At 39.8% G+C, this 27429-nt stretch overlaps 1 protein-coding gene across 26 annotated transcripts in view; it reads left to right on the top strand.

Annotated features, from left to right (window-relative positions):
• The window catches only part of KLF12 (Kruppel like factor 12), a 442425-nt gene that overhangs the window by 345758 nt on the left and 69238 nt on the right, over positions 1 to 27429 (top strand). For all 26 annotated transcript variants that reach the window (XM_023252228.2, XM_045054344.1, XM_023252233.2 and 23 more), the window contains one exon: positions 25469 to 25531. In XM_023252228.2, the coding sequence (XP_023107996.1) occupies positions 25469 to 25531 (63 nt within the window). The remainder of the gene's footprint in view (positions 1 to 25468; positions 25532 to 27429) is intronic.

Here is a 27429-nt window from a genome sequence, read left to right as displayed (position 1 = left end):
CAAGATTAGAAGTAAAGATGTAACTTGGAAAGAAATGAGCATGATGAACCTTGAGAAAACCCATGGAATCTTTTTTTTTTTTTTAATGTTTATTTATTTTTGAGAGAGAGAGGGAGAGAGGGAGAGCACGAGCAAGGGAGGGGCAGAGAGAGACAGAGAGAGAATCTGAAGTAGGCTCCAGGCTCTGAGCTGTCAGCACAGAGCCCAAGGCAGGGCTGGAACTCATGAGCCATGAGATGATGACCTGAGCCGAAGTTGGACACTTAACCGACTGAGCCACCCAGGCACCCCCAGAAAGCCTGTAGAGTCTTAAGGGGAGAGGAAGAGTGAAAGGAAGTAGCACAGAGACCAGAGCACCAAGAGAAGTTCAGATTTCAGGCCTGGTGTAAGGGAAGTGGGCCGGTAAGGGAAGGGGAGTGTCAACAAGGCTAGTTACTGAAGCACCCTCGTACTGAATAGAACCAATACTGAAATGGTAAAGGTAGAAGCCAGATCACAAGAGGTAAGAAAAGAGTTACATAAGAATTCAGGTCGGATAGAGATCACCCATTGCAGAGATTAAGCTGTCGAAGCAGCAACAGAATTGTGATTTCCCCCCTCTTTTTATTGAAATCAGGCATTTCTTATCAGGAATAAAAATGTTGACGTCTGTTTTAAAAAATGCAGTTGGTATTCCAAGTAAATTGAGCAGTATTCTGTGAGCTTGTTACATTGAAGGTGGTTTGGAATTAGCATACATATACATGTGGAGATTTAACACATGATGGCCAATATTAAGGATATGTCTGTGTTAGACTTATATAGGGTTTACAAAGCAAAGTACGTTAAAGTTCATGAAGATGTTAAGGTTTTATGAAAGATAATAGGAAGAACAAGATGGCATAATTTGTTTTTTTAAAAATTTTTTTTTCAACGTTTATTTATTTTTGCGACAGAGAGAGACAGAGCATGAATGGGGGAGGGACAGAGAGAGAGGGAGACACAGAATCGGAAACAGGCTCCAGGCTCCGAGCCATCAGCCCAGAGCCCGACGCGGGGCTCGAACTCACGGACCGCGAGATCATGACCTGGCTGAAGTCGGACGCTTAACTGACTGCGCCACCCAGGCGCCCCCAAGATGGCATAATTTGAATTTAATACTGTGCAAATGTATTTCCAGACTGCATACTTGTGGATTAATTCATGGTCAAGATAAGAAGGTAGGGCATATACAAATCCTAATGAGACTACGCTGGCTTTCCATAGAATTCACATTGGCAAAATAGAAATAATTCTGTTTTTGAAACCCTTGAACCCGTATGTTGGTCATGCCGTCACCTAAAAAAGCCATGATTTAATCCCCATCCATGATTTGCTTTGCACGGTATGAATGATTCAAACACGGGAGCAGATATGTTTAGCATAATGATACATATGTGACAGGAAGAGAATCTTAAGGCCTCTGCTCTTCAGCACTGCTCAGTGTACAGAATATAGTAAATCAGTCCAATTGACTGTCCTGTTTTGCCCTGCCCTAACTGATGCCCTAACTTTTATAAACACAGCCACATTTAGGAGATGGCTTGGCAAATGAGGGTCCCTGACACCAGTAAACTGCCTTGCTTCCCGTGCCAGCCGCTCATCTGAAATGAAGTCAACACCAAACTTGAAAATGAATACACTCAAAAGTAAAAAAAAAAAAAAAAAAGAAGCTGAAGTCACCTCGCAACCACTGGGTCATACTTCCTAATCAGCAGATAATTTGTGCCGTTGGTTTAACATTGCATTTCTAAAATTCTGGTTCTTCTGGGATTCATGTAGAATGCAGTCTACTACAGCTACAATGATTTGCATTTTTCTTGCTATTTAAAAGGATGTTGCAATACCCTCATTACTTTTTTTTTCAAAAATTAAGCTTTTACATTTCTTCATGATGAATTTCCTTTAGTTATGCACAAATTGAGAGCTGGCTGTTTTGAGATAGTCTTTATTGTAGTCTCTTAGCATTTGGCCCATTATGACTGAATACCCAGAGACATAGAATCCTCTCACTAGTTACTGCCCTCGCTGAAGAGGAAAATGAGACACCAAGTCACGGGGCCCCTGAGCAGACATCACCACTCCAACGTGGGGACTCTAGTAAGCAAGGATGAGATCATCATGGCAGCCAAGGCTTGTCTAGCACATGCTGTGCTCAGGCATTGCTCTGAATGAGAGGATGTAAGTACCCCCACTGTAAAGATGGCAAAACTGAGGCATGGCCACTGACCATGCAACGAGTAAGTGCTAGAACCGGTAGTGGTTGAAGCCAGGTAGCCAGCTCCAGAGTCTGACCTTAGCCATGCACTATGAAGCCCTTCGATACGGTCTCTGAAATGTTTGAACTCTTTAGCCTGGAAAGTTCCTCAGGGTAGAGGCAATATTTTATGCGTTTTTACCTTACTATTAATGCCTAGCCCTGGACATGGAAAACAATAGAAACTAATAAATTAATTATTATTTTTCAAATATTGGACTATAATTTTATCGTTTGCATAATTAACTGAATCATAATGCTTTTTTTCTTAAATCTCCAAGGCAGGAATGCAAGAGTGAAAACCTCACTTGGTTCTGTTTTCATTTTATCATTTGTTTGTTTTTTCAGTCATGGTATTTCTACTTTACTGTTTGGTCATGTGCAGTTTTTAGGCCTGTACTTTGTGTGTTGTTTAGTGCAAGCATGCAATTCTTATCCTACTTTTTTTTCTAGCTTGATTATTTTTATTTCTGCAGGGATCTCAGGGACTCTGGGAAGATGCTTTCCTTCTTTCTTTCTTTCTTTCTTTTTTTTTTTTTTTTTTTTAAAGCAAAAAAGAATGCTAAATAATAAGGATGTACTTGTGGGCAGTTTCCAGACCCAGCCTGTTTTGTATAACATTTGTATTTAATCAGGGATTACAAATTTAAGCAAACTGCTCTAATCGTATCTTGTAAATTCAGTTTCTCTTGATTATTTAAAAGAGAGTATCATGATCGGTAGATTAAATGTAGGTTAATTCTATTTTATGGCCATTCATCCTTCCACATTTGCTAATAATAATGATTGAGGGAAAATCTTTGAAACAAAAATTTTGTGGAATTTTTCAAAGACACTTTAATATACAGACTTCAGAAAATCTTAATCTCACTTGTTGACTGTGGTGCTATATGCATTATTCTCCTATCTGGCCAGCACACACGGGAAATATGAGGATTAAAGCCCAACATAAAATTGGATAGTATATTGTGTGCTTTTTTCAAACACAATCCCCTGATGCCAGTGAGGCGTCTAGCACTTTAGTTCAATCCGATGCTAAGTATCCCAAGTTAGCACAGACCCTACAGGTCAGGGACTCCGTCCGTTAGGACTGCCCCACTGCAGGCTCCAGTCGCATAAGGGGTCCCCAGACTACCCACACTTCTTCGTATCCATCTACAAATTTGATGGTTCCCATAACCCCTTCTCAAGTTCAGTATTTTGAGAGAATGACTCAAAGAATTTAGGAAAATGCTTTACTTACTATTACCAGTTTATTGTAAAGGATGCGACTCAGGGACAACCAAACGAAAGAGATGCATAGGGCAGGACATGCGAAGTGCGAAACGTCCTTGCCCTGTCCCAGTGCACCATCCTCCCAGCATGTGTGGCTGTTCACCATCCGTCCAGTGAGGCAGCTCTCCAGATCTTGTCCTTTAGGGGATTTTAAGAAAGTTTCCCCACGCATATGTGATTGATGACATCATTGGCCATCGGTTTGAACTCCGTCTCCAGCCCCTCTACCTTACACAGGGTGAGGCTGAAAGTTCTAACCTGATCACATGCTTGGTCTTTCTGGTGACCAGCCCTCATGCAGAAGCTGTCTGGGGGCCCCGCCATAAGTCACCCCATTAGCATAAACTCACATGTAGTCAAAGGGGCTCATAACAAAAGATACTGCTATCACTTAGGAAATTCCAAGGGTTTTAGGAGCTCAATGCCAGGCATTTTGGGCAAAGAACAAATGCCTATATTTTTAACACATCATATATATGAAGATATACAAACTAAATTGCCATTTAAAGAACTCAGACTACTCCATGACTACTTACAAATGTAATTCTCAATTACAAGTAACATCATATGGTAAAAATGGAAGTATAACTAACTTTTAAAAAAAATTTTTTTTCCTTAAGTTTACAGCCAAATTAGTTAGCATATAGTGCAACAATGATTTCAAGAGTAGATTCCTTAGTGCCCCTTACCCATTTAGCCCTTCTGCCTCCCTCAATCCCCTCCAGTAATCCTCAGTTTGTTCTCCATATTTATTTTTTTTTAATTTTTTTTTAATGTTTATTTATTTTTGAGACACAGAGAGACAGAGCATGAACAGGGGAAGGTCAGATAGAGGTAGACACAGAATCTGAAACAGGCTCCAGGCTCTGAGCTGTCAGCACAGAGCCCGACGTGGGGCTCGAACTCACAGACCGCGAGATCACGACCTGAGCCGAAGTCGGACGCTTAACCGACTGAGCCACCCAGGCGCCCTGTTCTCCATATTTAAGATTCTCTTATGTTTTGTCCCCCTCCCTGTTTTTACATTATGTTTGTTTCCCTTCCCTTATGTTCATCTGTTTTGTCTCTTAAAGTCCTCATATGAGTGAGCTCATATGATAGTTATCTTTCTCTGACTAATTTCACTTAGCATAATACCCTCCAGTTCCATCCACATAGTTGCAAATGGCAAGATTTCATTCTCTTTGATTGCCGAGTAATACTCCATTGTGTGTGTGTGTGTGTATATATATATATATATATATATATATATATATATATATATATACACATACTACATCTTCTTTATCCATTCATCCATCAGTGGACTTTTGGGCCCTTTCCATACTTAGGCTATTGTTGTAGTGCTGCTATAAACATTAAGGTGCATGTGTCCCTTCGAAACAGCACACCTGTATCCCTTGGGTGAATACCTAGTATTGCAATTGTTGGGTCGTAGGGTAGTTCTATTTTTAGTTTTTATATTTTTAGTTTTATATCCTGCAACTTTGCTGAACCTCCATACTGTTTTCCAGAGTGGCTGCACCAGCTTGCATTCCCACCAACAATGCAAAAAGGATCCTCTTTCTCCACATCCTCGCCAACATCTGTTGTTGCCTGAGTTGTGAATGTTAGCCATTCTGACAGGTGTAAGGTGGTATCTCATTGTGGTTTTGACTTGTGTTTCCCTGATGATGAGTGAACTTGGGCATTTTTTCATGTGTCAGTTGGCCATCTGAATGTCTTCTTTGGAGAAGGGTCTATTCATGTCTCTTGCACATTTCTTCACTGGATTATTTGTTTTTTGGGTGTTGAGTTTGAGAAGTTCTTTATAGATTTTGGATACTAACCCTTTATCTGATATGCCATTTGCAAATATCTTCTCCCATCCTGTCGGTTGCCTTTAGTTTTGCTGATTGTTTCCTTCGCTGTGCAGAGGCTTTTTATTTTGATGAGGTCCCAGTAGTTCATTTTTGCTTTTGTTTCCCTTGCCTCTGGAGACGTGTGGAGTAAGAAGTTGCTGCGGCCAAGATCAAAGAGGTTTTTGCCTGCTTTCTCCTCAAGGATTTTGATGGCATCCTGTGTTACATTTAGGTCTTTCATCCATTTTGAGTATATTTTTGTGTATGGTGTAAGAAAGTGGTCCAGGTTCATTCTTCTGCATGTCACTGTCCAGTCTTCCCAGCATCACTTGCTGAAGAGACTGTCCTTATTCCATTGGATATTCTTTCCTGCTTTGTCAAGGATTAGTTGGCCTTACGTTTGTGGGTCCATATCTGGGTTCTCTATTCTGTTCCATTGATCTGAGTGTCTGTTCTTGTGCCACTACCATACTGTCTTGATGATTACAGCTTTGTAGTATAGCTTGAAGTCCGGGATTGGGATGCCTCCTGCTTTGGTTTTCTTTTTCAAGATGGCTTTGGCTATTTGGGGTCTTTTCTGGTTCCATATAAATTTTAGGATTATTTGTTCTAGCTCTGTGAAGAATGCTCGTGTTATTTTGATGGGGATTGCATTGAATATGTAGATTGCTTTGGATAGTATTGACATTTTAACAATATTTGTTCTTCCTATCCTGGAGCATGGAATCTTTTTCCATTTTTTTTTTGTGTCTTCTTCAATTTCTTTCATAAGCTTTCTATAGTTTTCAGTGTATAGGTTTTTCACCTCTTTGGTTAGATTTATTCCTAGGTATTTTATGGTTTTTGGTGCAATTGTAAATGGAATCGATTCCTTGATTTCTTTTTCTGTTGCTTCATTGTTGGTGTATAGGAATGCAACTGATTTCTGTCCGTTGATTTTATATCCTGCAACTTTGCAGAATTCATGAATCAGTTCTAGCAGTTTTTTGGTGGAATCTTTAGGGTCTTCCATATAGAGTGTCATGTCACCTGCAAAGAGTGAAAGTTTGACCTCCTCCTGGCCGATTTGAATACCTTTTATTTCTTTGTGTTGTCTGATTGCAGAGGCTTATATGAGCAATACTATGTTGAATAACAGTGGCGAGAGTAGACATCCCTGTCTTGTTCCTGACCTTAGGGGGAAGGCTCTCAGTTTTTCCCCATTGAGGATGATATTAGCGTTGGTCATTCATATATGGCTTTTATGATCTTGAGGTATGCTCCTTCTATCCATACTTTCTTGAGGGTTTTTATCAAGAAAGGATGCTGCGTTTTGTCAAATGCTTTTTCTGCATCTATTGAGAAGATCATCTGGTTCTTGTCCTTTCTTTTATTGATGTGATGAATCACATTAATTGTTTGCAGATACTGAAGCAGCCCTGCATCCCAGGTATAAATCCCACTTGGTCGTGGTGAATAATTTTTTAATGTATTTTTGGATCCAGTTGGCTAATATCTTGTTGAGGATTTTTGCATCCATGTTCATCAGGGAAATTGGTCTATTGTTCTCCTTTTTAGTGGGGTCTCTGTCTGGTTTTGGAATCAAGGTAATGCTGGCTTCATAGAAAGAATTTGGAAGTTTTCCTTCCATTTCTATTTTTTGGAACAGCTTTAAGAGAACAGGTGTTAACTCTTCCTTAAATGTTTGGTAGAAATCCCCTGGAAAGCCATTTGGCCCTGGACTTTTGTTTTTTGGGAGATTTTTTATTATTAATTCGATTTCCTTACTGGTTATGGGTCTGTTCAAATTTTCTACTTCTTCCTGTTTCAATTTTGGTAGTATATATGTTTCTAGGAATTTGTCCATTTCTTCCAGATTGCCCATTTTATTGGGATATAATTGCTCGTAATATTCTCTTATTGTTTGTATTTCTGCTGCGTTGGTTGTGATCTCTCCTCTTTCATTCTTGATTTTATTTATTTGGGTCTTTTCCTTTTTGATCAAACTAGCTAGTAGTTTATCAATTTTGTTAATTCTTTCAAAGAACCAGCTTCTGGTTTCATCGATCTCTTCTACTGGTTTGTTTGGTTTTGTTTTTCCTTTGGTTTCAATAGCATTAATTTCTGCTCTAATCTTTATTATTTCCTGTCTTCTGCTGGTTTGGGGTTTTATTTGCTGTTCTTTTTCCAGCTCTTTAAGGTGTAGGGTTAGGCTGTGTATCTGAGATCTTTTTTCCTTCTTTAGGAAGGCCTGGAGTGCTATATACTTTCCTCTTATGACTGCCTTTGCTGCATCCAAGAGGTTTTAGGTTGTGGTGTTATCATTTTCATTGGCTTCCATACACTTTTTAATTTCCTCTTTAACTGCTTGTTTAGCCCATTCATTCCTTAGTAGGATGTTCTTCAGTCTCCAAGTATTTGTTACCTTTCCAAATTTTTTCTTGTGGTGGATTTCGAGTTTCATAGCATTGTGGTCTGAAAATATGCACGGTATGATCTCGATCTTTTTTGTACTTACTTAGCACTGATTTGTGTCCCAGTATATGGTCTATTCTCAAGAATGTTCCATGTGTACTGGAGAAGAATGTATATTTTGCTGCTTTCGGATGAAATGTTCTGAATATATGCTAAGTCCCTCTGGTCCAGTGTGTCATTCAAAGCCATTGTTTCCTTGTTGATTTTTTGATTAGATGATCTGTCCATTGCTGTGAGTGGGGTGTTGTAGTCTCCTACTATTATGGTATTACTATTGATGAGTTTATTTATGTTTGTGATTCATTGATTTATATATTTTGTGCTCTCACATTTGGCACATAAATGTTTACAATTGTTAGGTCTTCTTGGTGGATAGACCCCTTGATTATGATATAATGCCCTTCTGAATCTCTTGATACAGTCTTTATTTTAAAGTCTAGATTGTCTGATATAAGCATGGCTACTCCGGCTTCTTTTGTTGACCATTAGCATGATAGATGGTTCTCCATCCCCTTATTTTCAATCTGAAAATGCCTTTAGGTCTAAAGTGGGTCTCTTGTAAACAGCATATAGATGGATCTTGTTTTCTTATCCATGCTGTTACCCTGTGTCTTTTAATTGGAGCATTGAGTCCATTGACATTTAGAGTCAGTACTGAAAGATATGAACTTATTGCCATTATGATACTTGTAGAGTTGCAGTTTCTGGTGGTGTTCTCTGGTCCTTTTTAATCTTTGTTGCTTTTGGTATGTATGTATGTATGTATTTAATATTTTCATCTTTTCTCCCCTCACAGAGTCCCCCTTAAAATTTCTTGCAGGGCTGGTTTATTAACTCCTTTAATTTTTGTTTGTCTGGGAAACTTTTTATCTCTCCTTCTATTTTGAATGACAGCCTTCCTGGATAAAGAATTCTTGGCTGCGTATTTTTCTGATTCACACACTGAATATATCCCGCCACTACTTTCTGGCCTGCCAAGTTTCTGTGGATAGGTCTGATCTGTCTTCCCTTGTAGGTTAGGGACTTTGTTCCCTTACTGCTTTCATGATTCTCTCCTTGCCTGAGTATTTTGTGAATTTGTCTATGATATGCCTTGTTGATGGTCAGTTTTTGTTGAATCTAATGGGGGTGCTCTGTGCTTCCTGGATTTTGATGTCTGTGTCTTTGCCCAGGTTAGGGAAGTTTTCTGCTATGATTTGCTCACATAACCCTTCTACCCCTATTTCTCTCTCTTCCTCTTCTGGGACCCCTGTGATTCTGATGTTGTTCCTTTTTCATGAGTCACTGATTTCTCTAGTTCTTAAATTGAGCTCTTTGGCCTTAATCTCCCTCTTTTTTTCTGCTTTGTTATTCTCCATAAGTTTGTCCTCTATATCGCTGATTCTCTTTCTGCCTCATACATCCTTGCTGCTGCCGCATCCATCCATGATTGCAGCTCAGTTATAGCATTTTTTATTTCATCGTGACTAGTTTTTACTTCTTTTAATCCCGCAGAAAGGGATTCTAGTCTATTTTCGACTCCAACTAGTATTCTTATTATCGTGATTCTAAATTCTGGTTCAGACATCTTGCTTGTATCTGTGTTGGTTAAATCCCTGGCTGTCGTTTCTTTGTACTCTTTCTTTTCGGGTGAATTCCTTCGTTTCGTCATTTTGAAGGGAGAAAAGGAATTAATGTGGTAGAAAAATTGAAATTAAAAAAATTAAAATTAGAAAAATACTAAAATTAAAAAATTAAAAACACACACACACAATTGAATAAATGATGCTAGATCCTAGGTATGTTTTGGTCTGGGTGTTGAAAGTGGTTTGATAGTTTAGAGAGAAAAGGGGGGGGGGAAGGAAATCACTTGAGAATTTGAAAAAAATGAATACACTGGAGTATACAAAATGAAATAATAGAAGTAAATAGAATTTGAAAATAATTACACAAAAGTAAAGAATATAGTAGAAAAAATTAAAAATATTTGTAATAAAAATTAAAAATAAAAATGAATTTTTTCTCTATTCAAGAAAAAGAAACAAAAAAGAGAAAAAAGAAATCGTTTGAAAATTTGAAAAAGTGAATATACTGAAGTAGACTAAAATAAAATGGAAGAAAGATAGAATTTGAAAAAGTTTACACAAAAGTAAAAAATATAATAAAAAAATTAAAACTTTTTAATAAAAATTGAAAATAATGAATTTTTTCTCTTTCTGTACTCAAGAAATGGAATTGAAAAAGAAAAAAAAGAAAGAAATTTGAATAGGTGGACTTGTTAACAGATTGAAATACATCAGAAATTGCTTTGTTTTCTCCTAGAAGTCAGACAAGAAGTGCTTTATAGTCCATAAGCTAAGCAGGCGGTGAAACTTGTGTTCTTGAAGAGCAAAGTTGGACCAGTTGGGCAGGGCTCAGTGTAACATCTCCGCTCTCCACTAGATGGCGCTGCTAGCCTACTGGGGTGGAGTGTTTCAGTGCTAGTAGGTGCGTATGTGCATGCGCGGGAGTGGTGAAAATGGCATCACCCATCTTACCCAGTCTCTAGTATCCAAACTCTGTTCTCCCCTATCAGCAATTGCGCACTCATCTTCTGTCTTCAGCTTTCATCCACTCCCCGCTTTTTCACTGTCCGTGACCAAGCCCCAGGCAGTACCTCTCTCCTGAGTTTTGTCTCAGATGCAGCTATTTTCCCCGGCCCCTTACTTCTGAAGGACTGCGGCTTTGACCCGTTCCGCCCCTCTGCGGGAGGGTCTCAACGAGCAATGGCCGAATGAGCAATGGCTGAATGTTGGCTGCACCCAGGAATGCTTGCTGGACCCTGCTGCTGCTGGTGCCCCGAGACTGCGGCCAGGTGCCAGGCCGCCCCAGAAAAAGTTGGTGAGACAGTGTAGTAGCACCTTTTCAGGGATTATGGAAAATCACAACACACATCTGGCTCCAGACTTCACCCTTAACAACCTTGTTACAGCACCAGCGAATGTAGCCACCTTCTGGGGTCTGCTGGGACCAGGTGGCTTCAACAGTCTCTACCAAATGTCCTTCCAGCAGTGGAACCGCTTTTCCCCGTGTGGCCCGAGAACCTCCCAGACCCCACTCTGTTCCTGGGGATTCGCCCTTTCCACCAGAGCACCGCCAGGTATCGAGCTGGGGAGTTGCAGCCTTTGCGCTCCCCTTGTTTACAGTCTTAAGGAATTTAAACCGTCTCCTTTCTCCTTTCTCCCTTTATAGTTTAGTCCCTGTGGCTGTTTCCAATTTTCCACCTTCTCTCTAGCCGCTTTTGGGGAGGGGTCTTTTCCCGTATTCTCCCCACCATCTCCGTCCTGTCTCCTCCTGCAAAAGTACCTCTCTGCCCTCCACAGCTTCTCTCCCCAAGTTCAGCTCTCCGTGCCGCATACCTGCTGAATTCTGTGGTTCAGCGTGTGCAGATTGTTGTGTTAATCCTCAGGTCAGTTTTCTAGGTGAGCAGGATGGTTTAGTGTTGGTCTGGCTGTATTTCATGGAGTGGAGACAGAGAAAAAACTTCCAAGCTGTTCCGCCATCTTGGCTCCCCTCATAACTCCTTTTTGATACATATTGTATTCTAGCTAGCTCATCTATACTTAACATTTTTTGAAAAACAGAGTTACTTCCTTGGTCGTGAATAAACAGCAGAACAGTGTTTAAGAGTGTGATGTGGGGGCGCCTGGGTGGCTTAGTCAGTTGGGCTTCCGACTTCGGCCCAGGTCATGATCTCATGATTTGTGGGTTTGAGCCCCACGTTGAGCTCTGTGCTGACAGCCCAGAGCCTGGAGCCTGCTTTGGATTCTGTGTCTCCCTCTCTCTCCCTGCCCCTCCCTGGCTCTCACTCTGTCTCTGTCAAAAATGAATACATGCCAAAAAAAAAAAAAAAAAAGTGTGATGTGGGAGTCTGTTAGGCCTGGACTTGAGTTTCAACTCTGCTGTGTGACCTTGGGCTGGACAGAACAACCTCTCTGAGCTTGCTGTTCTCATTTCCAAGGCGAGAGTGATGATATCTTCCCCTCGGTTGCTGTGTGGACACGTGAGACTGTCTCGTAAAGCTCTCAGCACAGCACAGAGTTCACAGCAAGCTCGAACTTTGAAGCCAATGCTTGCGTACGTGTGACTGCTAAGTGTCCAGGAACACCTTCTAGGACATGTCACTCAGTTCTTCCTTCTTGAGCATTCCAGGGCCTTCTTTTCAGTCGCATCTTACACCTAACATACAGAATTAGTTTCCATTTTCTTAAGGAAAAAAGAAAAGGAAAAATCAAGTTACGATTTTGTCCCAGTTGGTTCTTGCAGCGATTTCTCTTTTTTCATGGGGAAAAGCTTCTCAAACACGTTTTCCAACACTGTCTCCTTTAGCCTCAGTTTCAGGCATTAACAATCAAGGGCCTGGCTCCCACCACTTCGGTAGCAAAATCTGTTACCAAGAATCTGTTGTTATGTTGGTCCCTACCTGACCCGTGTAATGGTCTTTTCTCCATGCTTGTGCTCATTCTTTTTACAAAATTTGACAGTGACTCTGTTTACTTCTGATAGGATCTTTTTCCTACTAGTTTTCCTCTTAGCTCACCAGCTTTCCTCGATTCTTCCTTTCCCACTGGCCCCCCACCCCTAAGGCACGGCAGACTGAGTACCCCCACTCCTCCACCTCTAGCCTGTCTTCAGGCACCTCAGCCACTTTTTTCAGCGGCAGCTTTCAGTGCCACGTTTATGAAAATCAGATCCATTCCCGACATCTGCCCTCCTGAATTGCAGTCATTCATTTGCAGCTGCCTAAAATTAAAACCACATTTCCCTCTGTTCCTGTAGTCTCTCAAAGTGTTAGTATTCCCTTCACTTTCTTCTATCGAGCATCGCTAGGCTGTGCCCATTCCTGTTATCTCATCTCTTCTTTTCACTCCACTCCCTAAGGACCGCTTTGGCCCAGACTTTTGTCCCTTGACAGGCGAGCCATTGCAGTATCCCCAAGATTATCTTGACAGGAGTCTTCCTCATTTTTAGTCATTCTGCACACCACTTGCAGATGAGTTCTTACGTGATAACGTTACTCCTCTCACCTGAAATCTTCCAGCAGCTCCGCAACTTTCTAGAGGGGAAAAACCCCAAAACATCTGTCACCAGTCATCAGACATTCCCCTTTCTGGGCTGCACCCTTTTGCATGAACTCAGGTCACACGCTCTGCTCTTCTTCCCACCTCATCCTGTTTGCTCATAGTGTTTTCCTCACCTGCACACCTGGCCGCTTCTCCATACCTCCTCCAAAGTCATATCCTGTGAGACCTGGGCCAAATCTTATATCATCAGCTTGAAGCACTATTTCTCTTCTCTGCTCTCTTGAAATTTTCAGTGTTTCCGTTATTCCATCATCTCCTATTTTGCAGTAACTCTTCCATTTGGAGAACTAGTGTTCTTAATCTTCTGCTGTTATTACTTAATCTTTCCAATTCTAGTAGATACTCAGCCAATTGGGCAGTAGTCTTTCCTTAAAGGTCATAGGCCATGTCTTAGATTACTTGACTATTGCCCGATTTGGTTGGCATAGTAATGCTACTTTTCAGTCAGTTCTTTTCTGTTTATCATTTTTTTCGATCACAATAGGGTGCTTCATAAGCAATCAGAACAGTGATGTTGGGATCTGTATCAAATTCAGAAATAACCAAGATACGTAAACCAGCTCTGCGTTGATTTGCCCCTTTTGTTAATAAAATAATAGCCAACACATGTCTCTGCGGGATGAACCCTGTAGCCTCTTGGGCCAGCACTACGTGAAACAGAAAGGAGAATACTGGTGGCTGAGAGTGGGGCTGAGGGAGGGAATAGTGAATTTGAACTCACTAGCGTAAATGATGCTGATCAGCTGTAGAGGGCCTGGAAGTGCCTGCATGGTGGGCACATCGCTGTTTGTCCAGTTCTGTAAGTGAGCTGATGAGCTGATACTTCATGTACTCTTTCCCAAATCTGCACAGGCGTCTGTAGCCCGTGGGCATTGATTGATGTATTTGGCAGCCCTTGGCCTCAGATGCCAAATTCTAAAATGAAGTGTCTCTGCATAAGCTAGTAGGTCAGTTCCTGGTTCCTTTGCCTTATGTCCTCCGAGCTTCTTGACCATCAGTTCTGGCAGTAAGGGGACATCCTCTACAACTGTCTACAGATCAGACTGTTCTGTGATTAGTATTGAATCCATCTGTTGAATACCATTCCCTTTGATTTATTTGATGTTCACTTAAAAGCATATCAGGATTTACACATACACGAATACACAAATCCATTTCTTTTAAACACATTATTTAAAATAAAGACAATGGTTACATAGAAGTACCAGATTGGAGTCTTTCTAGCATTTAAAATTTTACTGTAAATGAAATGTAAGCTACATTTTCTCCTTAGAGATGACTTATCATCTTTAGATTCTAGTTTATGCCGTTTTCATCATGCTTGTGAACGAACTGATGTAAAATTGTGTCCTACTCGAAAAACGGTATAGCCCGGCGAGCTGTAACACCTTCTTGAGACAATGCTAAGTTGTAATAGATCTAATTAGGGGTGGAAAAAGATCCTAGTACATATTTTAACTTTGCCTCTTTTTTTTTTTTTTTTTTTTTTAGCCTAAATGAGGTATTTCAAAACTAATGCAGCTGGAGGCAGTAAAAGCATTTGAAGTCATTCTTTGGCTGTTTACTATACTTTCTTGAGCACACTAAATAAAAGACATTACCAGTGTGACAAATAGAATGACTACCAATCAGAATGTCTTTCAGTTCATGAAATTCCTTCAACTCAATCCACTCTAAAGATGAAGTCAAAGGATTTCAGTTCACATGCAAACGAAGTGGAAAATTGAAGCAATTATCGGGGTATCTCAGGTGAAGGCATGAATTTGGGGTCTGTATCACCTCAATAAATGTCAGCTCCATAATGTAAGTCGTTGCTCTCTAGACATAATCTAAATTTCACCCCCAGAATCTCATCATGGCATTATTTCTCTTAACCTTTTAATGTGTCTTCGTCTTTTTTTCTTTTACTCTTTCCTCTCTACCACTTTCCACCATTCCTGTTATTAGCAATTCTTTACCCAATACATACAAAAACCATGATGGTAAAGTGGAATCGGTTGATGAGTTTATTTGCTTTAAAAAAAAAAAAAAGTGTGCAAGAATACACACACATATACTCCGTTTGTAAATGCATATAGAATGCATATTATCAATAGTAACTAACTGTTGAAAAGAATGAAAAAAATACATCACTAAATAAAACAGAAAAAAAGGAGTTTTTAGACGATCTGAATTGTTTATATTCTTATCCCAGCAAAGGAATAACACTTCAAAATGTTTTATTTTGAAATGATTTTTGGAATTAAAAGTTGCAGCAATACTGTAGAGAGTTCACAGATACCCTTTACTTGGCTCCCCGGTTGTGTATATCTTCTATCATCATGGTTCCACTGTTCAGACTGAGAAATTCTCACTGGCTCAACACTAAACTACATACCTCAGGTGAATCTCTCCAGTCTCTTCACAGTGTCAGCTGCGTTTCCACAGATTTCTCCAGAGGAGAAGCGATGGCTGCATCTCCTTTGGCCTCCTGGCCTAGGACAGGCCCTGTGTGCAGACAGTGCTGGACATGGGCTGATGTGGATCTAAAGAACCCATCTCCTGTGGGGCCAAAGCTTTTTTTGGGTGACATTCAGGCCACATCACCTTTCACTCAACTTCCCTTCCACTTTATACTTTATCTGTAATATATATTAAAGATAAGTATAATAAAAATTAAATGCTAAAATATTATATACATTTACCTATTTATTTTTCTCTGTAGTGCCAGAACAAACCTTAGGAAAAATTAGAAGGCCACTACTATGAGTTGCCTTTATCTCCTTTTATTTATAGAGCAACATTTAATATATTCCTGCTTTGTACCAGGTGTAGGACCTACTTCTGGGCATATAGTAGAGAGCTAAGGAGAAAAAGTTCCTGCTTTTCATCAAATTATCATCTTTTTAATTTTTTTAATGGTTTATTTTTAAGAGAGAGAGGCAGAGACAGAGTGTGAGTGTGAGTGGGAGAGGGACAGGGAGACACTGAATCCAAAGCAGGCTCCAGGCTCTGAGCTGTCAACACAGAGCCCAACATGGGGCTTGAACTCACAAACCATGAGCCGAAGTCGGACGCTTAACCTACTGAGCCACCCAGGCACCCCAAATTATCACTTCCGTATTTAACTGTATATAACCCTGATAGGTGCTGTGAAGAACAAATGGGGAGAATAACACAAGTCTGTAACATAGAAACATGGTCCAGTTTGATCAGTCAGGGAGATGAGACTGAGGAAGAGTTACGTAGGTGAAGGGGTGGTGTTGGAGGTTCTGTGCAAAAGGAAGAACACACACAGAGGCACTGAGCTAAGAGAGGGAAAGTGAAAGAAGACCAGGCCGACTGGATCACAGAGCAGGATATGAGGAAGAGTGATACTGTGGGAGAGCAAAGCTGGAGAGGTCAGCGGGGGCCCGATCATTGGCATGTAGGCCAACTTGAGATTTAGGTCTATTTCAAGAGCAATGGAAAGCCACTAACGGAAGAGTGGAGTGAGAAGAACAGATCTGCTCTTTTAAATGTATCATTGTGGCTCTAGTGCAGAAAATGGACTGAAGGAGAAGATTTGGGGAATGGTCCTGTGAAGAGAGAGATATGAGTTAAAATAGGTCGATGACTGTGGAAACGTAAAGCAGATAGAATGGAGGTGGTGTAGTGTACAGGCCTGAGAATGGGCTGCAGGTGGAGAGAGAAGTTCAGCCAAGAGTGACTCCTTATTTTGAGTTGCTTGAGAGAATTGATGTTAGGGCCATTTACTGCCAAGACAATAGTGAAGGAAAAACAGATTAATTTCACCTTTTCTGACATGAAGGGAAGGGTAGAAGAGATCATGTCTTCCCTCTCTTAATATTGGTTATGAGATCTTACGAGGTTAAATTGAATCATGAAGCTCCAACTTCCCATCAATAAGTGGGGATTTCTGGCGTTCTCTGAATGAGTAGGAAGAGAGGTTTAAAGTCATGCAAGAAGATGTACGGTTTCCTGGTGTCTTGACCTTCGTCTGCTGGTTTTCTCACTTAAATTCCGCCTCTGGGAAATTCAGGGCCCACTGACCATTTATCTAGTAAGGGTGCTCACATCTCCATCTCTCATCTTAAAATTGCTGAACCCCAGATCTGTATATGCAATGGACAGAAACTTACTGTATTTTTTTAATCCCAAAACATAACCTTAATTCCTTATATTGATTCCTCTGATCAACCAGTTCACAGCCCTCGTTGTTAGCCATAAATTGTTCCCTTTTTCTGCCTTGCCTCTCGACATCTTGCATATATTTATACCAAGCCCCAGGGATAACACCTAATTTCGTGTGTATCTGTCTTCCTTTTCCTCATTCTCCATTCCCACTCCACTATGTCTACTGCTGCCATCTTAGATCTTGCTCGGCCAAAGTTTTACAGTCGGCCTCCAATGGCTCTTCCTGTGTAATGATGCATTCTCTTCAGGCCACTCTCAATACTGCTGCCAACATGACTTTTCTAGTACACAAACCTGATTGTGTCAATTCTAACCTTAAAAGCCTTTGGTCATTGTCCTTTAACTCTTTTTGAGTTTACTACTTAGCACACTACACAAGACCGTCCCTGATCAAAGCCCTGTTATTACATAATCTCTTGCCCCTGTAGACCTGGCAAATCCTTTACTCTAGTTACCCAAAACAATTTGTAGTTTTTCTGCTGCCCATTTCCATCCTTCATTGCCTGTCCATATTATCTTAGGGAAACTTCTGGGTCTACTCCAAAGCTTAATTAATGCAGACACCCTTTTATTTGCTCCCATAGCCACTTATCACATTGCACATGATGGCCAATTGAACAATTATTGAACAATAATTTCAATATTGTTCAAACTCATATTCAATATTGAATATGTTCAGTTCACTATTGTTCAATATTGTTCAATATTTTCAAACTCATGGTTGTACTGTAGGCTCCTTGAAGTCGAAACATTTCTTCATAGGTGTAATATTCCATCATCCAACCCAGTTCATAGGATTGAAGAATCTAGAACAGTGTCTGACACAGTAGATGTTCAATTAAGATGTGAATGAATGAATAAATAATAGGTATACAATAAATTAAAAATGTGAGTGATGCATATATGGTTCTGACCGGTAGAGGAAAGATTGATATTATTGTTCCCCAGCTGACTGCCCCAGTGACTAACTCCTTAGTCCCGCGTTTATTTGCTAATAATAATGATATGCTAAGCTCTGAGGATGCAGGTGTGACTTAGCCATGGCTGTTGCCATCCATCCTAGAAGTTACAGTCTAGTAGGGAAAGAAGGCTCATCTGGCAATAATTATTTATTGAGTGCCCACTTTGTGGCAGGTAAGAGAGATACGACAGCAAAAAGAGAAAAGCTCCCTTGTCCCCCTTGGAGCATACTGTCTATTTGGAGAGACAGACAAAATAAACATAAAAACAAAATTATCTTCAGTTATCATGTGCTGAGTACCCGTGCTGTGAGAACGTACAGTGAGTTAACCTAGACCTGGAGATTGGGGTGGCTTCTTAGAGTTGAACGTCTGCTAACTAGGTAACGAGAGGAGGAGGAGGATCTTCGGTGTCACTGACACAGAGAGAGTAGTTGGAGATGTTGGGAGATGAGACTGGGATGAATTAATATGATGTAATTGTGCAGACCAAATGGTTTCTTATTAGAATCGCTCATTCTGTTGATGTATGGCAGAAATTCATGTTGTTCCCTGCAAAACACTGTATTTTTAACAAATTTTATACTGTTAAACAGTGAAAACAGTTATCACATTCACTCAGTATGTTTAAGGTTAGACCACTCTTCTAACAATAGTATCAATGGCTGCAGGAGAGAGAAAGACTACAGTGTAATGAGAAGAAAAAAAAAAACTTTAAAAAAATATATGTCATTCCAGGGGCAGCTGGGTGGCTCAGTGGGTTAAGCATCCGACTCCTGATTTTAGCTCAGGTCATGATCTCACAGTTTGTGGGATTAAGCCACACATCAGGCTCTATGCTGACAACGTGGAGCCTGCTTGGGATTCTGTCTCCCTCTCTCTGTCCCTCCCTCACTCACTTGTTCTGTCTTTCTCAAATAAATAAATAAACTTTAAATGTGTGTGTGTGTGTGTGTGTGTGTGTGTGTGTGTGTGTGTGTATGACATTTCTAATGTTCATCTAATCACTAGCTTGATAAAAGCTGAGAATAAATAGGACTCACTTAATGTAAATGCTGGAGTCACACACATATCTTTATTTGGTCAAGCGTAGTATATATATTTTACAATAAAAACATCCAAACTAACCTGAGTAATCATGAGAACTTGTATTCAGTACAATTATATGTAAGAAGGAAACAATACCAAGAATTACTGTAAAAGTACTTTAAAATTATCTTTCATGTGATTGTGTAGAAGAAAATTCTGAGATTTACAAATAGTTGTGGAATTATTTCTAGACTAATCTTTTCTTTCACAAATGTAGGAAGCTGAGGTGTTACAGTGTGTATTATGTTGAATAATTAGAACAGTTTATGGATGAAAATATGGGACTAATAATTTTATTATATAATAGGACAAAGTGGACTGAAGAGTAGAAAATGTACATTATAATTTCTCATGATCTTGATAATGAAAATCTATAATCCTGCTAGATGAGTAATTACCTACAATAAATATTTTATTGGTCTGTGAGATAATAGTTTATTCTGATTGTCCTCAGTATTAAGCAGGCTGCCTAACATGTGAGGCGTGAGAGCATGAAGGAACTCAAGTATTATTTCAGTGTTGCAACTGTGTGAATGATGCTGGCATTTTTATGTCTGGGAAGATATGGAAAGAAATACGTTAAAAAAAATTTTTTTTTGAAAGGGGTAGATTAATATTGAAAAACCCAAGTCTAGTATTTGGAGAAGATCTAGAGATTGGGCTGGAGATAGAAATTTGAGAGCTATTATAATATGGATGGCATCTAAGGCCCATAGAGGGGATGATGTCATCAAGGAGGTGAGGGTAGCCACATTGGAGACTCTTTCAAGTAGGGAGTGAGTTGAAAAAAGAAAGAGAAAGGTCATAGGAAGATTATCCCCAGGCCACACCAACATTTGTGGTTCAAAAGAATGAGAAAAGGAGGTTCAAGCAAAGGCAAAAGAAGAGGGAGAAAGGCAGAAGAATGTCCATTATGCTGAGCAAAAAAAGCTTTGCAAAGAAAGTGATCGGTTATAGCAGTTGCTACCGAGAGTTTGAGAAGATGAGGACTGAGAATTAACCATTAGATTTGAAAACATGGAAGCCACGGATGACCAACAAAAAGATGGCTTCATCTTTGAAGTTAGATTGAATTGGGTTCTAGAAAAAATGGGAAGGAAGTGGATGTAGCTAGAATTAATTATACCTATTTATAATTAATTTATATTTAGATATACATGTATATCTAAAACTTACACGTGGGGGCGCCTGGGTGGTTCAGTTGGTTAAGCATCCAACTCTTGATTTTGACTCAGGACATGATCTCATGGTTCGTGAGTTTGAGCCCTGTGTTGGGCTCTGTGCTGATCGCATGGAGGCTGCTTGGGATTCTGTCTCCTTCTCTCTCTGACCCTCCCTCGCTTGTTCTTTGTATCTTTCTCAAAAATAAATTTAAAAAAATAAAAAATAAAACTTACACTTGTCATATATAATGTATTTAAATAGCAACACTGATAAGAAATTTTCATAAGCAGCTGAAGGATGATCAGTGGGTAAACCAATATGACTTTCTTGTGAGTACCTGAATGATTAATATTTCATTCAGTGCCAATTTTAGTCCAGGGAAACTAGTACTTTCCCTTTGCATTTACTTACACTATAAAATATTCAGTTGGCCCTAAATAAATGCACAATCTCTCATAAAAGCCCCTAGTACTAATTCACTTTATTAGCATCCTTTACGGTAGTGTGGAGAGAATATATATGAATTCATAGGATTGGTTCACACGGAATAGCATAAGTCAAACATAATGTTCAAGTTCTGATTTTGCTGTTGACTAGCTGTGTCACCCTGGCAAGTAACTTAACTCTTCTAAGTCAGTTTTCTCAACGATAAAATGTGGATAATAAGGATATGAAGATAAAATAAATGTGTCTGATGAAATTAGCATGGTGTTTGGCACATAGTTAGGGCTTAGTTAATGGAGTGATTTCGTCTTGGTGTGATTACTGACTTGTTCTTGGATGGGAAATAACTGAAATATTACGAAATTTTAGTGAACAGAAGATAGATCTTCTAATAAAGAACAGAAAAATTAGATGCCAGAAAGTAAGCCATACCTTAGAAACCACAGTCGTTGGTTCTTGTTACTCTATATGTATTCATTTCTCTTTGTTACTTTCTTGCCTTTAGTGAAGTCAGATAAGCATAGTAGTTAAGACCGCAGGTCCTTACAGCACATTTGTTATCTCAGTCCCCTGGAATCAGTTAGATATTCTAGGTTCATCTTCCAGTCTTTTCCAATCCAATCAATACTGCTAGTGATAATAGGCAATGTGTATTCACTGCTTCCCGGACACCACGCGGTGTCCTAAATGCTTTACAACTATTAACTCATTTTAGTCTCACAGTCTTCAGAGGTGGCCATCTTTTCTTCCTCCATTTGTACAGATGAGGGACGTGAAGCTCAGAGAGGTTAGGTCGCTTGCCCTAAGAGGACATGACTCTCTTGATAGGTAGTGGAGCTGGAATTCCATCCCAGGCAGGCTGGTTCCACAGTTTGCACTTTTTGTTTGTTTGTTTATTTTGAAAGAGACAGAGCTCAAACGGGAGGGACAGAGAGAGCAGAGGAATCCCAGACAAGCTCCATGTGCTTGCACAGAGCCAGATGCAGGGCTGGAACCCACAAAACCGCGAGATCATGACCTGAGTCAAAATCAAGACTTAACTGACTGAGCCACCCAGGTGCCTCCCACAGTTTGTTTTCACATCATCCTAATTTCATTTGGGACTGTAAGATTGGATTTAAGCTGCACGGCTTTTCCCTGGTGGGGAGAGTAAAAAAGTAGATGGTATCTTTCCCCAGCAGTTCATTAGTAATCAGTAATTCATGTTGAGTATTGGATTTCCTATCCTACCTCCAGCCACTAGCCATTCAGGAATGTGCACAAAAACATTGAAAAGCAGAGTGATCATATTCTCTTGATTTACAATAAATATTAGTCATTAAAATACAAGACTTGAGGGTCAGGTTCTTTGCAGCTTATACCCAAAGAAGAAGAACCATTTTTGTATTAAGATATTCAAAAAGTTCCCACATGCGTAGCAAGGAAGCTAAATTAAGCCCTGAGTTGGGCTCAATTATAGACATGCTGTCTGCCTTAGATGAGTAAGTGTATGTAAATAGAACAGTTGCTATACATGGCCTTAATGGTATGGCTTCCCTTTTTTCTATGTAATGTAAATCACCAAATGTGAGCATTTCCATCTGACAGTAACTGTCAGTCTCAGAAGAGCACGTTGTAGGATTCAATACATGTTGCACAACAACCAAAATTGTTCTTTTCTTCAGCATGGTGATTTTTTTTTTTCTTTCCATATCCAGCGGTTAGTACTAAGGCCTGAAATCCTTAGTTACAGAACAAAGTGGCTTAGCAGTAATCGAGCCTGTGTGAGGCTAAAAGAAGAATAATGAACATTCCCTGCAAGCTTCCTGCCTAGATGCAGGTGCAGGAATCAGGAGGTCATGAATAATGCATGACATGCAGATGAGGTGGTGGTTTCTCCTACCGGGGTTTTGACTTTGCTACCTTGCCTGGCTGCTATTTGTGGAAAGAAGGGAGGTGGTGGCCAGAAGTGCCACAGTGTAGACTGAGCTCACAAAAACACTGCGTATCCTTCTAAAGAAATAAAATTTGGGGAGTAGCTGAAATGCAAACCTTTTATGGTCTACTTCAGCAAATGAAGCAAGCTCCAGGTTATCAATTTACTCCCTTTCAGAAAGGAAAAAAAAGCTTTCTTGTTTTACTATTTTCATTTAAGAAACTTTGTAATTATTTGTCCATACACACACTGTCATGAAATTCTTTGTAGACCGCTAAACCATGATAGAAATTATCTACTTAGAGTATTTGAACTATGGATCAGTGGGATTTTGTTAAAAGATCTAAATACCTAGGGAATATTTTAATTATAAGTTAAACAAGCCCATTTTTTTCCCACTGATATATGAATAAGAAGCTTCAAGAAGAATATACTTCTGTCATGAAAATTCATCTGGTCAGAGGATGTGGAGTGAATTAAAGAATTGTGAGTGTTTGGGCTGTTACTCCTTAGAACTTTATTTAGGCAATAGGACTCTGGCACCCTAGTGGGGATGTGGAGAAGGTTAAGAGGACTTAGGTCAGGGGGGATTTAACTGAGGAGACATTTTTTGGCTCACAATTCCATTATGATGTTTGTATTTCAAACAGATAGAATGAAAGAAAGAAGAAAGAAGAAAAGAAAAGAAATGAGTCTTGCTACCCTTTGTATAATTCTTGTGCATTTCTGTGGCGTGTTTTTTTCTCTCTCCCCAATTTGGGGTGCCGGAATATGAGCTGGCTTTCATTTCTAGCTGAGTCTGTCATTTCCGCCAGGCCCCAGTTTGGCCAGATGCCAAGACCAACAGGTGATCCTTGTAGCTGCAAAAACAGCAGGAAGTGGGCCGTGCTTGAATGAGACAGTTCACCAGAGGGGCTGTCTGGCCTCTCTCCATCTTTCTGCATAATTAACATCCCCTCCCCCATGCAGAGCAGAAAATCTGTGGTGAGCCGCCCAGCTGCAGCAGCCATTGAGAAGCGCTGTGAGGAAAAGAATGTTAATAAGGGATGTTGGAAGAAATAAGCCTTCCGAGTGCAAAGTGCAGTCTGCCTCTGGATTTACAGGAAGTTTGCATCTGGCCCTTCTCAGGGGCTGGAACAGTACTATCTGTTTGGAAATAAGTTTCACGTGCTAAACAGCTATAGAGAACTGGGGTTCTAATGAATCTTGGAGCCGCTGGTTCTGAAAGACCAGCTTAAAATTTCTGTTTGCTGTCTTGCAAATAAGAGAAATGTGTGGGATGTAATGATAACACAAGCCGAAAGACTGCCTAGATCTCACAAATCCTAGTAAAGATAGAACAAAGCAGGAAGTTGGCCAGAGGGAAGCAGGAAGTAGGGCATACTGTGTTGCCAGTGAGTGACCCACAAAGAGGTGGAGTTTCAGCAACTAGCTCCTGATTGGAAGATATCAGCAGTTCTTGGAAATACAAACTTCCAGCAGATGACTCTAACCCCGAAAGCTTGTACAACAATAGTTTTTGCTTCGCCATTATTTAGCTAAAGTTTCGGATTGACTGCCTTCCTCAAAGCCCAGCTGCAGAGCATGACACCTAGAAAGCTTTTCTCCTGGAAATAACTGCTCACCCTTCCTTCTTCCCCCATTCTCAGATTCTGTTCCTGGAATTTGGATGAAGTTACTTTGGTGGAAGGAAAAAAAAAAAAACCCTTTTCTTTTATCTTCTCAGGTTCTAGGTCTGAGGACCTGGAGATTAAACTGACAAAAGACCAACTGACTAAATACACACACATACAAACTGACAAAAGACAGATTGGTGAGAAGGGGGAAAAACCTGTTTATACACATAACATGCATGCATGCGGGAATAGGCTGTGAGTCGTAACTCAAAGGGGTTAAAATTTGGATCTTATATACCATTTAGCAAAGAGTGAGAAACTGTGAAGTGATGAGTCAAAAGAGAAGGTGGGGTCTGAAGTTCTAGTCGGGTAGATGGTAGGAAGGTAACTAGGAAACAGATGGGGGAAACTCATGGCAAATAAGGATTGTTGACTCAGCCACATCTCAGTACCATCACAGGTGAAGAGTTGTGTGTTGCACTTCACGGTAGTAGAGGTGGGGCGGGACCCCTTGACAAATGAAAATTTCCTTTACTAAAGGGAAATTTATGTCCTTATTTTTAGGCATATAAAGGGAGAGTATAGACCTCCTCCTGTGTCTGCTGTTTCTTGTCTTCAACTCAAAATAATCCTTCTGCCAAAGTAGCGTATTTGAGGGTAGCATATTCTGACCTTCATTATCTTGCTTCTTAGGGTTTGAATTCTACTAGTTGACTCAGGGAATGTGCACGTAGAGTCCCCCTGATATCCCTTGTGGGAGGACGTAGCAGACGGGACTCATTGAAGGCAAACATCAGACCTTTCATTACTTTTACCCACTTCTAAACCTGGCAAAGATTAGCTAGTCAGTAACTTTTTTGTTGGACCGAATGAATCTGTCATTCAACGAAAACTGGTGGTTCTGCATTTGGGGGGTCTTCTCAGTGAACCTTGTGGCAAGTCCTTGTTATGTCAAAAGTGCTACAAGAGGAAAGAGAGACTGCAGGTGTGAATGCCTAGGAATGAACTGTATTCATTTACTAAGAGGTGATTATGGGGCATTGTGCAATAAGCATACCTACAAGAGATCATTTATAAATAAGATCTTTTTTTTCTTTTGTTCATTTGTAATCAGGAATGTGCTTTTTTAATGACTGGATTATTCTCATCTGCCTACAGAGTACATCCGTCCCCAGTATCAAGGGTCCGGGGAAATCGAATGAATAATCAGAAGTTTGCTTGGTGAGTATATATCTAAGTTATGAAAATTGGCGAGTCTTATAGGAAGTTTCAATAGGGCTATGTTAAAACAGAAGAGAATTTTTTCCGCTTCTCTGTAAAGAATACATTTCTGCCAACTGGACCAGAGTCTCCTTTTCCTTTGGAAAGTTCTAAATAAAAGCGATAAAGTTCCTTCTCAGCCAAAACTCACCAAAACCGGAGTGCAACATTTTTCTCCTAAAAGATATGGTATATTTTCTAGGATTATTAACTGTTACATTTTTAAAGAACGTTTCCCTTTTTTGGAAGATATTGTAAGCTTTTTAGTGATATATAGGCAACAACTCAGATTTTTCTCAGGTACCAACTTTCAGTTCTTATAAAGATTTTCATAGTAAGTTCATCTATTATATTAATTTTGATGATTGCTATTTAGATGATTTTTTCCCTGATCTTAGACATAAATATCTAGGGATTTTTTTTTTTAATTTAGGGCGTATGAAGACCTTTTTGTCTTCTTTGTCTTTCTTCTCTCTATCTCTCTCTCTCTCTCTTTTTTTTTTTTTTTTTTTTTTTTTTTTTTGGCTTAAAAGAATATACATTTATTCTCTTAAAGTTTCAGAGGTCAGAACTCCAAAAGGAGTCTAATGGGGCCAAGTCAAGGTGTCAGGTGGGTTGATTCCTTTTGGAGGCTTTAGGGGACAATCCATTCCTAGTGTTTTCTGTCATCCAGAGGCCATTCTCATTCCTTGACTTATGGCCCCACCTCACATGGCTTTCTCCACCTGCTTCCCATGCCACCACATTGTCTCCTTCCTTTCTGTAGCCAAATCTCTTTGTGCCTTCCTTTTACAAAGACACTTGTGATTGCTTCTCACGCCCACCTAGATAGCCTAGAATAATCTTCCTATCTCAAGATCCTTAATCACATGTACAGAATTCACTCTTCCATGGACGGTAACATTCATGAGGTCCAGGGATTAAGACATGGATCAAAGATCTTTCACTGAATAGTTCTTGAAAAAAAATAAAAATAAATGGAACTTAGAGGAAATGACCTAAAAAGTTATTTCAGTCACAAAACTTCAATTACTAATTCTTTAAAGAAGTAATTTAAAGTGTTTCACAAACGTTTCATGTGAAACAAAAAATTAATGTACTTTGTTTACATGACTCCATTCCACAAAATTAACCTTTCTACGCATCGTGTAGCTTCAAAAAAGGAAAGAAAAGAAAAATAAAAAATTGATCCGTGTACTGTATTACTTCAAAAGTCTGTGGAAATTCACAGATCTCCACTTTTACTTCATTGGATTTTGCTTAGAATGGGATTGTGAATAAAAACTTTTTTCTAAGTATGGGAAGATGATTACCAAAGATTGAGGTTCCAAATTAATTTTGTTCCTAAGTCAGGATTATTTTTAGACACAAAATAATGATTCTTTGAATTTGAATAGTGCGTAATCAGCTCACCTCCCTTCCCCCATTAAATCTAATTAACGCTCACAATAGCCTGGCGATGTTGTTAAATATTGTGCTTTTCTTTTTCATGGAGGGGGAAATAGAGCACAGGGAACATGCTGTCTAAAAGCTGGGGCATCCTCATGGTCTCTCTCAGTCACTAAAGCATACTGTCCCCTGTCAAACCTGGAAAGCTGAGCGAATAATGATGCCGATGCCCATTACATAAAAGGAAAGGGAGAGAGCACGTTCTTTCTTGACCGCACAGAACTGATACTCCTTCTCAGTACAAGGCGTACTGTACTAAAGGAACTTTACAACAGACAGAGAGTACGAGATGCTCCAGTGAGCAATGTGAGCTAATGGGTAGAGTACAACATGGATAGTTACCACATCCACGTTCTAACAACTGATTTCTCAGTGGCTAAGTGGCGATCGCTGAGTAAATAACAAATAGT

The sequence above is a fragment of the Felis catus genome, chromosome A1 (genome assembly GCF_018350175.1).
Source record: "Felis catus isolate Fca126 chromosome A1, F.catus_Fca126_mat1.0, whole genome shotgun sequence".
Classification (NCBI taxonomy): Eukaryota; Metazoa; Chordata; class Mammalia; order Carnivora; family Felidae; genus Felis; species Felis catus.
Note: the sequence above shows the minus strand (reverse complement) of the source record. Positions and strands in the feature narration are given on the sequence as shown.